The sequence below is a fragment of the Lontra canadensis genome, unplaced genomic scaffold (assembly GCF_010015895.1).
Source record: "Lontra canadensis isolate GAN:19392208 unplaced genomic scaffold, GSC_riverotter_1.0 scaffold1, whole genome shotgun sequence".
NCBI lineage: Eukaryota > Metazoa > Chordata > Mammalia > Carnivora > Mustelidae > Lontra > Lontra canadensis.
In genome coordinates, this window is record NW_022630995.1 from 11,776,575 (window position 1) to 11,793,160 (window position 16,586).

The 16,586-nt window shown below is 35.0% G+C and overlaps 1 protein-coding gene across 1 annotated transcript in view; it reads left to right on the forward strand.

The window, feature by feature from the left end:
- LOC116859864 (sulfotransferase 1 family member D1-like) overlaps positions 1-16,006 on the forward strand; it is a 38,356-nt gene extending 22,350 nt beyond the window's left edge. The window contains exons 2-8 of the mRNA XM_032845591.1: positions 1,212-1,369; positions 5,079-5,204; positions 6,004-6,101; positions 8,351-8,477; positions 9,350-9,444; positions 13,050-13,230; positions 15,832-16,006. Of these exons, the coding sequence (XP_032701482.1) occupies positions 1,222-1,369; positions 5,079-5,204; positions 6,004-6,101; positions 8,351-8,477; positions 9,350-9,444; positions 13,050-13,230; positions 15,832-15,944 (888 nt within the window). The 5' untranslated portion in view covers positions 1,212-1,221 and the 3' untranslated portion in view covers positions 15,945-16,006. The remainder of the gene's footprint in view (positions 1-1,211; positions 1,370-5,078; positions 5,205-6,003; positions 6,102-8,350; positions 8,478-9,349; positions 9,445-13,049; positions 13,231-15,831) is intronic.
- Positions 16,007-16,586: the final 580 nt, after the last annotated feature.

Below are 16,586 nucleotides of genomic sequence, written 5' to 3' on the forward strand. Positions count from 1 at the left end.
TATTCTGCAACTATTTTATAACCTTTTAAAATAAAAATTATTTGCATGGGGCAGGGTAGAGGTGGAGTTGGGAGGTCATAAAAAAAAAAATGGTAAGAAATTGCATATCCGAAAAGGTTCAAGAGAAGTTCAGCAAGTGCCAGAGGACCTCATGAAGCCTTATAAACTTAAGCTTGTTAGATAAACTCTGTTTTTCTAGAACTTCAGAGGAAGAAAAATAACCACTCCGGCACCTGCAAAATTAGGAAAACAACAACACGTTTTGAAGTAGGATTTAGGATATCTAGTTCAATGTCGTATGTCGTATGTCTTACATACGACAGCAAAAGAGACATAAAAGTACCTTTATTAGAGTCATGCTCAGAATAGAAAATGACACATCACCAATGTTAAAAAGTTCATCAGAGCAATCTATCTCCGATGCTATACCTACCTCCAGTTTGTTTCTTTTACCCAGCCTTTTTGGTCATTTAGTTTCTCTTTCCCACCCTCCCTCTATCCATACTCTCCTTCTTGTGGACTGTTGCATATAATTTAGATGGAATAATTGACCAGTCCCTCCTAGAAATTTAAAGGAAGGAAGTACTATGTTAGGCTACTCTTCAGTTTTCAGTTAAAAAGGCCCACTGCAGTTATAAGGCTTATTTACATTTCCCTGCAATGAATGGGCAGTTCGGTGGTTCTTACACTCCCCTTACTCCAAAATCCAATACTTTTATTAGCTATCCCAGCACTCTTTGCCCAAAGCAATGCTGTGTACAATTCAAAATACCAGTGGAAGGTGTTGATATTTAACATATAAGCAGCGTATATAAAATAAGTCCTGCAAGACCATATTAGTTTGTGTACTCATTCTTTGCCCGCTGATTCATAATGTACAGGAAGGTGATCTAGTGCTGTTGGATCTATAGTAATCAAATACTAATTTATTTAATAAAATATCAATTTATTTTTATTTTTTAATATTTTATTTATTTACTTGAGAGAGAGAGAGAGGAGAGAGAGCAGGGGCAGGGGAGAGGGGCAGAGGGAGAGGGAGAAGCAGACTGTCTGCTGAGCAAGGAGCCTGACTTGGGGCTCAATCCCAGGATGCTGGGATCATGACCTGAGCTGAAGGCAGATGCTTAACCAACTGAGCCACCCAGGAGCCCCATTATTAATACTATTAAAACAAAGACTCCTTAACATGCTTCCCTTTGTTTAAAATCTAGTTTCTGAAAAATGGACAAGAAGCTGGATATCTATAGGAGGGAGTTAGTGGATGTTCAGGGTGTCCCACTCTTCTGGAGCATTGCTGAGGAGTGGTCCCAGGTAGAGACCTTTGAGAGTCGACCAGATGACCTTCTGATCGCCACCTACCCTAAATCTGGTAAGATCTTTTAATGTATTTGCACGCATTGATTGCTTATAGATCCATATGTATAAGCCCACTGATCTTCTGATCATTGGTCTAGGGTACACAGTAGCAGTTGCTGGGACAGTTTTGTCACAAATCAGATAAACTCACTTTCTATTCTAAAACGCCTTCATTTGAATGGGGGATAACCTGAGGGAAAATTAATGTTGTTGTTTTATTTTCCTTTGTAAATTCAAATAAAAATTATTAAAACTGCGTATCTAAAATGATTTAGATTCTTTAGGAGCTTTACATATCTATATTCCTTCTATGCCTTTTAATGTTTACATATTTTGTTCATTGTATTTTAAATATAATGGGTAAATATTAATATTTTATTATTTTAAACACTTTATAAATGCGTTTAGGAATATTTTGTTATACTGTTAAACAGCTACTGACTTCGGTATGTGATCTCAGAAAGGAGAATTTAAGATGCCTCAATAAGAATCAATTTTTATTTCTCCAGATCTTTTTATGACAGAGTCTTCCATTTACTCAGTGATAGATGTACAGAGAGATATCAGAGAATGGGTTTTCTCCTGCCTTTTATCCACTTAATTAACTTAAGCCTGTAGCCAATCAACTGTTCCAGTTGTTAAATTCCCTAAAGTCAACTTTCTTTTGTATTTCTGCTTCATTTCTTAAAGGACTTAAGGACAAGAAGTTTTTAATAAGTACATTGACTACTAATCTTTTCATATGATAAGTATTAAAATTCCTTCATAGGGATATGTAACAAAGCCTGGGAGGAAACACCTGAATTTTTGGAGATTCTAATATCAAGATAACAACACTGTTATGAAAACAAAGAGATCCTCTCAGGAAGGAAACAAATGTACAATACAGACCTTTGAAGAAATAGAAAACAAGCTCTTCCTTTTTTTTTTTTTTTAAGATTTTATTTATTTATTTTTCAGAGAGAGAGAGAGAGAGAGAGAGGGAGCACAGGCAGGCAGAGTGGCAGCAGAGGCAGAGGGAGAAGCAGGCTCCCTGCCCAGCAAGGAACCTGATGTGGGACCCGATCCCAGGACGCTGGGATCATGACCTGAGGCTTAACCAACTGAGTCACCCAGGCGTCCCGCAAGCTTGTTTTTGTAAACGCTTATTTTTTCTTTCGTTTCTTACTATACACATTGTTCTCTGAGCCATCCACCAATCCCAAATTGTTTGGAGCCAAAACTGCTCTGCATCTCCTTGTTGAGATACAAATTTAGAAAATGTAGGGCAGTTACTGAAAATGTACATGCTCTTTTGTTTTCACTATTTTAAAAAACATATTCACAGGCAGAAAACCATTAAGATCATCTTTGGAAGGTATAATATAATCATACAAACAGTTTATATACAAAAGTGCTCTTTGAAGCTGGATTTCTTCTAAAAAGGCTGATGGCTAGATGGCTACACATAAAGTAATTATATACTCTTGGTCATTTTTGTCTTTGATTTTTTTTTCCCTTTACAAACTGTTGAGAACATGTTTTAAAGTTATTAATATATCAGTTCCCTGTTAATTTTGTTATAAAAGATTAAAGCTAATTTACTCCATATATGAGGTAAATCATGTGTTTTCCCCCCCAAAATGATGGAAAATAAACATTTCTAATTTGAAGCATAGCTAAAGTGGCATTTCTTTCCATCAGATTTCAGTGACCATAATTAATTTACTGACAGGAAATGAAATGTGTTCTGTTGTACTTTGGAATTTAGGAATTTTGGAATTTAGGTCTCTCTCTCTTTTTTTTAAAGATTATTTATTTATTTATTTGACAGAGAGAGACAGAGGGAGAGAGAGTGAGAGAGGGAGGGAACACAAGCAGGGGTAGTGGAGAGGCAGAAGCAGGCTTCCTGCAGAGCAGGGATCCTGATGCAGGGCTGGATCTCAGGACCCTGGGATCATGAGCTGAGCTAAAGGCAGAAGCTTAATGACTGAGCCACCCAGGTGCCCCACTCTTCTTCTTTTTTTTTTTTTAAGATTTTATTTATTTATTTGACAGAGACATAGTAGGAAAGGGGACACAAGCAGGGGGAGTGGAGAGGGAGAAGCAGGCCTCCTGCAGAGCAGGGAGCCCGATGGGGGGCTGGATCCCAGGACCCTGAGATCATGACCAGAGCCAAGGCAGACACTTAATGACTGAGCCACCAAGGTGCCCCAGAATTTAGGTCTCTTTTTCCCAAGGCATCATTGCTTAAGACTAAGCAAGATGAGGCAACAAACTCTTCAAGGATAGTATTAATTTCACTCACCTTTTTCTTAGTACTGTAATTGTCTCTGTTAGAGGGATGAGAGAGATAGTCTCACATTCACGATTTAGGGATGAAAAGAAGGAAGAATTGTCCACAAGAAAGGACTAAAAAGGAGGCCTAAAGTACTCTAATTTGTGGAACTAATCAAAGGTACATCTTTGTGAGGTCATTGGCCAAAAATCTATGCAGTACATAGATTAATTACTTAAGTTAATTTGGAGTTTCCACCCATGATTATTCACTTTACAGACTATCATTCCTTACATGTTTGATAAAGGGGAAGAGAATGGGAACAGTTAAAAAGATATTTTTCTCCAATCTTAAAATTGCTTTGTCCGCCTATCCTCAGTAACCTGATCATTGAATACTGTAGATAATTAAAGAGGCCATATCCTTAAATACAGACTTATGATGATGTTACCTCCCTATAAACTCATCATAATCTGAAAATGTATTTGATACCGAACCATCATAGCTTAGCCTAGCCTACCTTAAATGTGTTCAGCACAATTATACTAGCCTGTAATTGGGCAAAACTAATGCAAAGCCTGTTTTTTAATAAAGTGCTGAATAGCTCATGTAATCTATTGAATACTGTACTGTAAGTGAAAAACAGAATGGTTGTGTGGGTATAGACCAGTTATAAGTGAATCAGTGTTTATCTTGTTGACTGGGAGCTGCAGCTAGCTGCCTCTGCCCAGCGTCATGAGAGAAAGCTTCATCTTGCTTATCACTAGCCCAGGAGAAGATCAAAATTTAAAATTCAAAGTTCAGTTTCTACTGAACGCCTATGAGTTTCACACCACCGTAAAGTCAAAAAATCCTAAGTTGAACCGTTGTCGGTAGGTGATCAACTGTACTTTGGATCCATTTCTCAAGGTTAATGAGACACAATCTCAGAAAAACCAGAGTGACTCCATCCACTCGGCTCACTTAGGATCAATGTTCTTTTGTTTGTGAGTAGCACCTGGTCACCACAGATGCAAAGTTCTCTTTGTATCTTTCTTCACACCTCCACCGAATGTTTTTCCTCAGAAACTCTTCAGCCCCCAAAGCCTGATCATATTTGTGATATTAATAAAAACTGTACAAGTTTCTAGTCAGACTACTTGAAATTGGCTGCTTCCCTCTGCATTCCACTCAGAAGGGTGTGCTACATGACTTACAAACTGTCTCTTAGATTACCCACATCTTACTTTCCTTTTAAGACTTACTTTATGATTATTTTAATCAGGCTTCCTGTCACTCTCTCACAAACACACATGTTCAAGATAGATAAAGATCTTTATTCAGAAAAGTGGTAAGAGAAAAGGGGGATGGAAAGGAAGAGCACCTTTTTGTTTTTGATATTGTACAACTTCTCTACCTATATTGACCTTCTTATATCCTTTTTGATGGAGAAGTTTATAGTTGTTCCATTTTTTTTTTCCCTTAGGAACAACCTGGGTCAGTGAAATATTGGATTTGATCTATAACAATGGGGATGTGGAGAAATGTAAGCGGGACGTAATATACAAACGAGTGCCGTTCATGGAATTGATTGTTCCTGGAATCGAGAATGGTATTTTCCCTGAATTTTCCTTTTTACCATAGGAATAAATCCCCCTATCATTTTGTGGTGTTTGGAGGAGTCATGATGGACTGCTATAGACAGAGCTTGGACAGTTAAATCCTGAGTGTTTCTAATAGAAGAGTAAGAATTCGGTTGTACTTACAACCATATTATATGCCTCTTGCACCCAAAGATAATATCTGCATAAGAGGAGATTTTGACGAGTATATATGTTTTCTTAATTGCACAGATGGAGCTTTTCAACATTTAAATGTACACTCGTTATATACAGAAAATTGTCTGATCCAATATAAAATCATGTCTACTGCTCGTTAGCTGATGTTCACAGACTCAAGAAACAGAATTATGGATGATCTTGTATTATTAAAATTTTAAAAATTAGTTATGAGCTTTATGGCTTAATTCAATCTTACAATTTGAGTATAAGAAAGCTGGAAAGGGGTTTTGAAATCTTCTAGTTCAGCTTCCTCATATAGTAAATGAGAAAAGAAAGATAAATGAAGGAAAAATTTGGATGTCTTGACATTTTCCTATTGTTTCTGCCTCAGCAAGGTATTATACCTGAAGATTTTATGGACTGTTATTGTCTGTTCTACATAGGAAATAAAACGACATAACTAACAAGAATTTATCATTTTTGATACCATGGTAGATTTTATATGTATCTGAAGCCAAAAAGTTATTTCAAGCCATATGGTGGAGTTAATGTTTACAAAGTCTTAGAGTTTATTGCAATTGACCTTTATGATTCCACATTTATAATGTAGCTTAACTTCTGTGCTTATAGGTGTGGAGGACTTGAAAAACATGAAGCCTCCTCGATTAGTGAAAACACACCTGCCTGTTCAACTTCTCCCTTCTTCATTTTGGAAAAATAACTGCAAGGTAGCAACATTTAAAGAAAAAAAAAATCCTTATTTGTGTTGAAATTTCTTTTACTCATCATGCAGAAATTACAGTGGGATATTACAACCCTTGGGTAAATCATTGCAAAAATAATATTGTGGTCCCTACATCCAAGGGTTAAAATAACACCAGTGGACACAAGTGCTATAGCTATATAGATACAGACTTAGTGCCCAAACACGGAGAGTCTCAGGTTTTCTGTTCTCTAAAATGCCTGTCTTTCTATCTAACTCCCTTTACTCGGTATCTACTTTTAAATAACATCTAAGTATTTAAATAATGCTAGAACTGCTTCTTCAAGAATTTAATATAATTATAATTTACAAATATGGGTTTATAATTATATATTTTATATTATTTATATATTTAATGGGTTCATTTTTGGCTTTGTTTTAAAATAACTATTTTAATTCAACTATAACATATATGGAGAAAAGTATGTAAATCTTAAGCATAGAGCTTGATGAATTCTTACAAAGTGAAAATTCCCATGAAACCTGTACCCAGATCAAGAAATTGAACATTTCCAGCACCCCAAAAGCTCTGTTTCTTCACACTCTGGGCAGTAATCCCTATCTTCAGAGATAACCACTATACTGAATGTTTTTATTATAAATTAGTTTGTCTGTAAAAGGAGAGTATATAATCTTGAATATTGAACTTATTTCATTTAAAAGAATATTTATGAAATCAATTCTTATCATACTGTCACCTTGTTTTTGTTTTGTTTTCTTTAATGTAGCCTGCTGGATCACAAACTGTGGTACCCTGAGCAAAAGTAGCATGTGAGAGGAGCAAATCTCAGGCCCAATTCAGACCTATTCAATCAAAGATTATGGGGATGAGGTCTAGAAATCTGAGTTTTAATAAAACCTCCAGATGAATTTGAATCATGCTAATGTTTGAGAACCACTGATATAAGGAATTCCATTGTCTTTGTGAATATTTCCAACCAACTTACCCACTGTACTATTAATGACAGTTGGATGGATACTATTTGTTGATAATTAAAATAGTACTTCCAACGCACATTCTATCTTTACTGAGGCAAGTAGAAACAGTCCTCCCTAAAGAACTTAGAGGAGATGATCACAGAAGAAGACAGTTGGCTCATTAACATAGTCTCTTGGTATCAAAATAGGAAGTTATTAGACATGTTTATCTCAAAAAATTACATCAGCAGCAGTCTCAAATCTTAGAACTCTACACTCACAATCTTTCTACCCACTTCTCTTTTATCCCAGAATATGAGAACTACTATCAGGAACTCAGGGATATAAAATTTCCCATTTCCTTTTCCCATCAACTAAAAGAAAAGAAGAAAGCTGTTTCTAATTAGATGAAAGGAGATTTCTTCCTGAATACTATTTCCCTTAAGGTTTTATTTACTGCATGGATGCCTGGGGCCTCAGTATTATTATTAGATGTACTTCAGGGGAGAAGTTAAGCTTAATGGATTTCAGTGGACTTGCCTGAAAACCAAATTATCACCGAGACATAACAATGTCATTTCTCTTGGAAAATATGCTCAAAATTTCTGTTTCCAAGCAGATTTTAGGGCTCTATACATAAATGAAATTTTAATCTCACACCAAATCATTATAAACAGCAATGATCATTATGTGATCGTGAGTAGAATGAAGAATGTTTATTCATTATTGATTAAATGTACCCAAATAATAACTTATTTTCAGTTCAAAATAGGACATTTTTTCAGTTTTAAAAATTTTACTTTAGGGGTGCCTGCATGGCTCAGTTAGGTGTCCAACTCTTGATTTCAGCTCAGGTCATGATCTCAGGACTGTGAAACGGAGTCCCCCATTGGGCTCAGCACTGAGTGTGGAGCCTGCTTTAAATTGTCTCCCTCCGTCTCTCTCAGAACTTCCCCCCAACTCAAACAAGTATGCTCTCTCTCAAAAAAACTAATAGTAAAAAAAATTTCTTAAAAAGCTTATCTTTTTAAGTTTTGTAACTTTTATTTTCCTTTTTGTATGTTTTAATGAGTGACACAGAAAAATATTGTAAATTTAAGAACAATATTATCTCATTTTTGTTAATATTTTCTGTTATTCCTATGATACTTGTTTTTTTGTGTTTTTGGAGATGTTCTTTTCAAAGGCTAAAGAGGAAATAGAAAAGAGAAAGTAAGTATTCTTGCAAGATAAGTAAAAGTTTACAAACTATTAAATAATATAAATGAAATCATGATTTCCCATATCTCCCCACAGATGGTCTATGTGGCACGAAATGCTAAGGATGTGGCTGTGTCTTACTATTATTTCTACCAGATGGCAAAATTACACCCAGAGCCTGGCACCTGGGAGGAGTTCCTGGATAAATTCATGACTGGGAAGGGTGGGTTCAACTCTTACTTTAATCAAGGAGTTCTATAGAGAAAAGTCTTTTTTCAAAGAGATAGAAAGGTCAAATATAAATCTGTATTTATTATAAACCTAATATGTGCCCAGGACTCTACTAATGTTTTAAGAAGACTATAGAGGAAGCAGAATACATAGTTGTCTCTTCCCTTTGAGAACTTTTGGGGAGTATGTAATACAGATATTTCAGTCCTTTGCCTTATTGTTTCATTAGTGCTTAGTGACAATTGTTTTCTTCTCTTGCTGTGCATCCATTGCATTGTTTTGATTTTACATATATTTCATCGACTCTCTTTTCTTTACCATTCCCTAATTTTTATTATATAAACTGAAAATTGTTGGGTAAAGATTTTATCTTCAAGGATCTCTTTCTCTACCTATGCATTCTCTCCTTCAGGGAGACATATTTATGCCAATAGTAGTAGCTCTACTTAAAGTTCTCATATAAACATTCTTCTATCAAGGCAAGAACAGCTCAATGATTTCTTGCAAACTTTTACTACCCCTGCTACTTGGACTATTCTGTGTCCATAGAATATCTACTCATTCTTATCATTATCAAACCCCAATTCTTCTTCTTACATCCAAATATACTCTTCTTCCTTCACAGCCCTTTCCTAACCTCTCCATCCCTAAGATTTTCTCTCCCTTTCTCCTTCTTCTATGAACTTTCCTGCCACTTTTTTCCAAGTAGATTGCAAATTCAGTGAGAACAGGGAGAATTATCCTACCATCCCTCTTCCTTGAACTAATAAGTGTGTTTGTGTTGATAATGAGGACATGGAATAATATTTAACAATTCTTTATGTAAATTTCTCTAATTTTGCAAACATTAATCTTTCAATCTAGTGGTGTTTGGTTCTTGGTATGACCATGTGAAGGGCTGGTGGGAGAAGAGGAATGATTATCGTATCCATTACCTATTCTATGAAGACATGAAAGAGGTAAAAGGCAATTATAATTTTTATTTTTTAAGGAAACCTAAGTTTCATCTTTTTTTTGTATCACATTTTCCTTTCTTCTTGATCTATAAATATTACTAATCCCCTACCCTGGTAACGCTGCCTTGAAAATTGATCTTTTACTCAATTTACTTATTTTTACCACTACTGCCTCCTGCTGTAGTTCAGGCACCTATCTTAACTTATTTGGAGTATCTCATGTTGCCTTTATTGTCCACTCAGAGAAAATGATCTTGAAATCTAAATAAGAGTATGCCTGCTGCCTTCTTCAAATACGTCAATGATTTCTGTCTACTGCAAATTTCTGAACTATAAAATCATTAAGATAATTTAGAGCTCAGCATTATTTAGTCCCTATCTCTCCAAACACTTCTGGTTTCACTTTTCCTCTTCTTACTAAGTGAGCCTGCCTGAAAAGTTTTTTCTCCACTATTTTCAAATTAACATTTTCTCTTCCTTCATGTCTTAATTTATTTTTTAAAAGATTTTATTTATTTATTTGACAGACAGAGATCACAAGTAGGCAGAGAGGCAGACAGAGAGAGAGAGGGGGAAGCAGGCTCTCCGTGGAGCAGAGAGCCCAATGTGGGACTCGATCCCAGGACTCTGGGATCATGACCTGAGCCGAAGGCAGAGGCTTTAAGCCACTGAGCCACCCAGGAGCCCCATGTCTTAATTTAAATGTTAACTCTCCACAGAGTTCTTTCATATCCATAGTGTCAAATAATTCACTTTATATTATCTATTAAAATCCCTTTTCTTAATGTTTTTTTCATAATATCCACCCCACTTCTAATTATTTTACATATATGTTTCTTACATTGTCTTGGTCTCCTTTAGTATAATGGAAGTTCCTTGAATGTAGGGATTAAAATTATCTTATTTGTGATTGTTTCCCCAAAGGGACAGCACAGTGGAGAAAACATGTAATTTAATTTATAAAACATCTAGTTTTTATTTTTTCATCTTCTATCTGGTTATTAGCATGAAAATTAATTCGCTCTCCATTTTGATCAAGAACTTATTCTGATCTGATTAAATAGTCCATTTAAGAAGTGTTCCATATCTCTTAGATTGAATGTGTTTCCGGAAGCTTGTCCACACCTAAATTCCTTTAGATAACTATGACTACCTTTCATCTCTTATTTGAGAAATCTGTTCTACAGCCTCTAGGGAAACCACCTTACTCAGCTAAGGGGACCCCCTCTGGGAGATTCATTAGTTAAATCCCCAGCTTCTTCTACATCCTGTTTAAAGCATTTTTTTTCCTGTTACTCTAGGTTAAGGGGTGACATGTTACCCTAATTATGTGTCTAGAAACAACAAGTAGGTGTTGTTGGGGATCTTGAAGAGGATAGGTGTTATCTGGAAAGAAAACTTCCCACATTAAATATAATAAGGTCTTTAAGCAAAAGAAGTTTAGTCTCCTCAAGTATGGGAGGAGAATCTACATCTGCTGGTGGAAAAGGCTCAAAATTACTGAAGGGTTCCAGAGTGGCAGTGCCATCAAATCCACACCAAATATTCCCATTCCAAGCTTAAGCAGTGAACCTTTTCCCCATCACTCTTCCATTTAACTTTCACAGCATAGACCTGATACAACTGGGACTTCTCTGTGGTTCTTCCCCTTGAATAATCAAGATGTGTGTCTGATTTCCACCAAGTTCATTTCTGTTTCTACAAGAAATAGATTATTTTAGAGCCACTATAGAAACTCTGGTTCTATTTCCATGAATTGAGATGGGCACCTCAATAAAGCTAAATGGATTGCCTTTCTGCCTGACTGCACCAGGTCACTAAGATTATGGCTCTCAGTCTCACCTTGGTTTGGACTACCAAGAAGATCACCTCTCCAGTGGGTAACAAGGCCCATACTATTTGGCCTGAGTGCTGCTCTTACCCTGTTCTTACATGCTATCCTAAGGAGTCTGAAGCATTGAGGAGGGAAATCATGAGAAATACATCAAATATATCTCACCTCTTCGTCATTGCCTCTTTCTCTTCTCCACCACTCTTTGGCTAGAAATGGATAGGATTTTATCTACTTTCCTCCTCTTATATTCATACTATCAAAAAATCTATAAAGGAGTGAGGTAGAAAGAGTATCTTCTTTTCCACTATAACTCTTGGGAATAGGTAAAGTTTTTTTCTTCTCTTGTGACATAATTAACATATAACATAATATTACCAATGTAATGATTCAATATATGTATATGTTATGAAAGGATCACAGTAAGTCTAGCTGACATAGTTATTTTTTTCTTGTGATGAGAAGAAGAGATTTTCTTGTGATGAGAAGATCTACTCTTTAGCAACTTTCAAATATACAATGCAGTATTGTTAACTATAGTTATTGCTGACTACAGTTCCTGATCTTGGAAAGCTTTCAGCTTTTCATCATCAAATTCATCATTGAGTATATTAGCTATGGCCTTGTCATATATGGCCTTTACTGTTTTACTTTTGTCAAATGCTTTTTCTGCATGTTTTGAAATGCTCATATGATTTTCATCCTTCATTTTGTTAATGTGGTATATTGTATTGGTTTGCTGATATTGAAACGCTTTTGTATCACTAGAATTAATCCCATTTGATCAAGGCATACAAACCTTTTACTGTGCTGTTAAATTTTGTTTGGTAGTATTTTATTGAGGACTTTTACATTGATGTTCATCAGATATGTTAGACTTTAATTTTCTTGTATTGTTCTTATCTGGTTTTTTATAATGCTGGTCTTGTAAATGTTTTTGGAATTGTTACTCCCTCTTCTACTCTTTGGAAGAGTTTGAGAAGAAAAGGAATGGGTATTAATTCTTCTTTCAGTGTTTGGTAGGTGGGGATTCCCTGGGTGGTCCAGTCAATTAAGCATCTGACTTCCACTCAGGTCATGATCCCGGGGTCCTGGGATTGAGGCCTGCATCTGACTCCCTGCTCAGCTTGGAGCCTGCTTCTCCTGCTCCCTTTGTACCTCTCCCTGCCCCAGCCCATTCATGTTCTTTCTTTCTCTATCTCTCTATCTCAAATAAAGAAATAAAATCTTTAAACAATATTTGGTAAATAATCTATTCTTTATATTAGATATGATTTAAAAAAGGAGATCAAGGATTTTAAAAATTATACCTTATGATAATACTAGCTTGCACTATTACCATTTGTTATTCTACAGGTTAAGTCTATTTTTGAGTGTGAAAGATTGAATATTAACCTGGTTAATTTTTTTTTGTACCTTTTGAACAAAATTATGGGTATTAAAGAAGGCACTTGCTATGATGAGCACTGGGTATATATATAACAGATGCATGGCTAAATTCTACTCCTGAAACCAATATTACATTATATGTTAACTAACTAGAATTTAAATAAAAATTTGAAAAACAGACAAACAATCAAAATTTACTCTTCCTTTTAGCGGATGGTGGCCTGGCCAAGAATAGGACATGTACTTCGGAAAGCAAAATGAAAAGGGCACAAAAATATAAAATAATTTCTTTCACCACATTGACATATGTAGAACCATATTAAATGCAGTGTCTATTTTATGACTAAATCTACCTGAAATAATTCTTTTTCTTTGTAATTTTTTTTAGGATCCAAAGCATGAAATTCAGAAGTTGTTAAAGTTTCTAGACAAAGAACTGTCAGAAGAAACCATGGATAAAATCCTCTATCATAGCTCCTTTGATGTGATGAAGCAGAATCCAAGTACAAATTATAGCACTGTACCAGATTTTGATATGGATCATTCTGTATCTCCCTTCATGAGAAAGGGTGAGAAATCGTATACCAGTTTCTATACAGCTTGCTAATTACAGTCATGGAGGGTGTAGGTAGGAAATAAAGAACAATATTATAGGAAATGGAAAAAGGTTGAGTATGCTGGCAAGAAAAAAAAGAAATAGGAACAAAAAAAATCTTAGGTGAAATAATTTGTGGCAAATAAACTATAATTTCTGTAAGCACAACATGTATGGCAAACCTTCTAATGAGAAATGTTTAGTCAAGAGCCTATGCACTGATAAGCAAGAGTCTTGGCATTCTTGGCAAAGAGTTTATTTGTCTGAACTCTCTAGATATTCTTCATATTCCTTAAAATTTTTACTGTGATGGGTAGCCAGCTTAAATGATGTTAAGCATATCAAATGAATAATGAAAAGTGGCAATTCCTAGAGGTTCTTGTTATGATAAGTTATTGATAAATCATATGGTAAATCATTGTATCTCAGTGTATAGTTAGGATCTTGCAAAAAATAGTTCCTTAATAAAGATGTGTTGAATTGAATTGTGTGTGTGTGTAAGAGAGAGAGAAAAAGAGAAAGAAAGGAGAGATTCTGTTAGTTGTGTATGTATTAGTTTTGCTATAAAACAAACAACTCCAAGGGGCACCTGGGTGGCTCAGTCAGTTAAGAGTCTGCCTTCAACTCAGGTCCTGATCCCAGGGGTTGTGGGCTTTCTGCATGGCGGGGAGCTTGCTTCTCCCTCTCCCTGTAACCCTCCCTCTACTTATGCTCTCTCATTCTCTCTCTCACTCAAATAAATAAATGAAATATTTGAAAAACAGAAACAAAAACACAGTAACTCCAAGAATCTCAGTGGCTCACAACCATAAGTTTTATTTTTTGATTAATGTTGTTGAATTCTGGCCACCAGCAGCTGCTGGAGTTTTGCTAATTCTTTTTGATTCTGATCAGTTTTACTTGACTTTCATGGTCTCAGCCTCGTATGTCTTCTCTTCCTGAAACATAGGCTGAAAAAGCTACCCATTTGTGGGACATGCCCAAGATCATAGTAGACAAGAAGAGCAGGAGAGATGTTGGAAACTTGCAATGTCTTTAGAGTTTCTGTTTAGATGTGATGAATATTGCACATATTCAAATTCCATTAGTCAAACATATTCAAAATCCAAGCCAAAGTTAACGAGGGGAAGAGGAATCACACAACACATGTCAGTGGTGTAAAATCTTACAGTTCAGAGTAAATAATTATTAATATAATCTAAGACAGCTTTGGAGAAACAATTATTTTGGTGACAGCTTATATAGGGACAATTAAGGGTAATTTCATGAATTATGATGTGTCTTCATGAATCCCAGAGATTTTTTTTTTTTTTATAATTTTTAGAAAGTTAGAAAGTAGGCCGTGGGTAAGTCTTTCTAGGAATATCTAGATCTCAAATAGGTATGATTTTGCTTCCCAGGGAATGTCTGGCAACATCCAAAGACATTTTTGAAAGTCATGACTGAGGCTGTGCTATAAGCAGCTAATGTGACTAGGCCTAGGATACTGCTAAACACACTATAATGCACAGGGCAATCTCACATCTGCCCAGCCAGTGGTCTAGCTTTGAATGTCAATCGTGGAAAAATTTATAAATAAATAAATAAATAAATAAATAAATAATAAAATGCCAAAGTTGAGAAATCCTGGAGTGGATTAATAAAGCTATTTTGGCATGTTTTCTTCACTGCCCTTTTTTCTCCCTCCTAAAACTTGGCTTGCAAATGTCTTCTTCAATACCTGTGAGAAAAGGCATTGTTTTTTGTCTGTTTGTTTAAATTATTTTTATTAACATATAATATATTATTTGCCCTAGAGATACAGGTCTGTGAATTATCAGATATTCTTTGCAAATGCTATGCTCTCTGTCTTTCCTTCAAGGTTTTAAGATACGGTTAGTCTTTTGAAAATTGAGCAATCCTGAGTGGCTCAGTTGTTAAGTGTCTGCCTTTGGTTCAGGTCATGATCCCAGGGTCCCGGGATCAAGCCCTACATAAGGTTCCCTCCTCTTCTGGAAGCATGGAAGCCTGCTTCTCCCTCTCCCACTCCCCTTGCTTGTGTTCCCTCTCTTGCTATGTATCCCTCTGTCAAATAAATTTTTAAAATCCTTAAGAAAATTGAACAATCCTGTAATAATACATATGTTTAATTATATTTAACCCAGTGATTTTTAAATCTTACTTGATCATAGAAATTTTTTTCATAAATTACCACTTGATATTGGAAAAATACAGTCTTAAAAGGACTGAAAAATTCTCTATTTTTTGTTAACAATGCTATTAAGGCCAAAGAATAAAGATTTTGGAACACTGGATTTTCTCCCAGTGATATTTCTTGAAATATTGAAAGAATTACTTATTTATATAAGATACTGGACAAATCCTTGTTTGTTTGTGTGTTTTTTTGTTTTTGTTTTGTTTTTGTTTTTTTTGAAAACTAAGAAGGACCAGGAGTTTGGGAGTGAGAATGGAGTTATGGAGCAGATACGAAAAAGTTAAAGGATTAAAAATACACGTGTGGCAATTCAAACAAAAACTGATCTAAGAAGGAAATTTGATAGTAGTCTCAAATGTACCATTTTATCTTTCTTTTCAGGCATTTCAGGAGATTGGAAAAATCAGTTCACTGTAGCCCAATATGAAAGATTTGAAGAAGATTATGAAAAGAAAATGAAAGGGTCTACACTACGGTTTCGTTCGGAAATTTAAGAAATCCTGTTCTTTCTCCAACTCCTTTAGCAGGCACTTAAATTACAAAAAAAAAAAAAAAATTCCTTTGAACATCTAATGACAAAAATTCTATATGTTAATATTCTGTACTTACTAATATTCGTGCTTTGTAATAGAATATTCAAAGAATTTCAAAAGCTGCATATGAAAAACCAACACTGTCTGTACAATTTTAATCACTTTCCACAATGTTCTTACTATTCTTAAAGACAAAATAATAAACTGAAGTTTAAAATCTTGACTATGATATGTACACACAGTAGAGATTTAATAATAAAAGAATCTGTATTAAATGCTACAAACCGAGTTTTCAAACTTTTTTTATCCATATTTATTTCCTATTTTGACTTACTTAGATCTTGAAGTGTCCTCACTTTTCTTCACCTTATAGATATTCTTAATAATTATGACTGGCACACCTTTTTATTCATAACTATTATAATCTCTTATGATTTTATCAACCAGGTCTTTTACAACTTTCAACTATTCTAGTTTTATAATAACCATCAATACTTCTAATTTGAAGAGAGGAGATCTCAATTTACTGAGATTAGTAGTTGAATGATTGAACTTGGAATGTTCATAAGCTCTATTAGGAAATATGATAATTATACCTTGAGA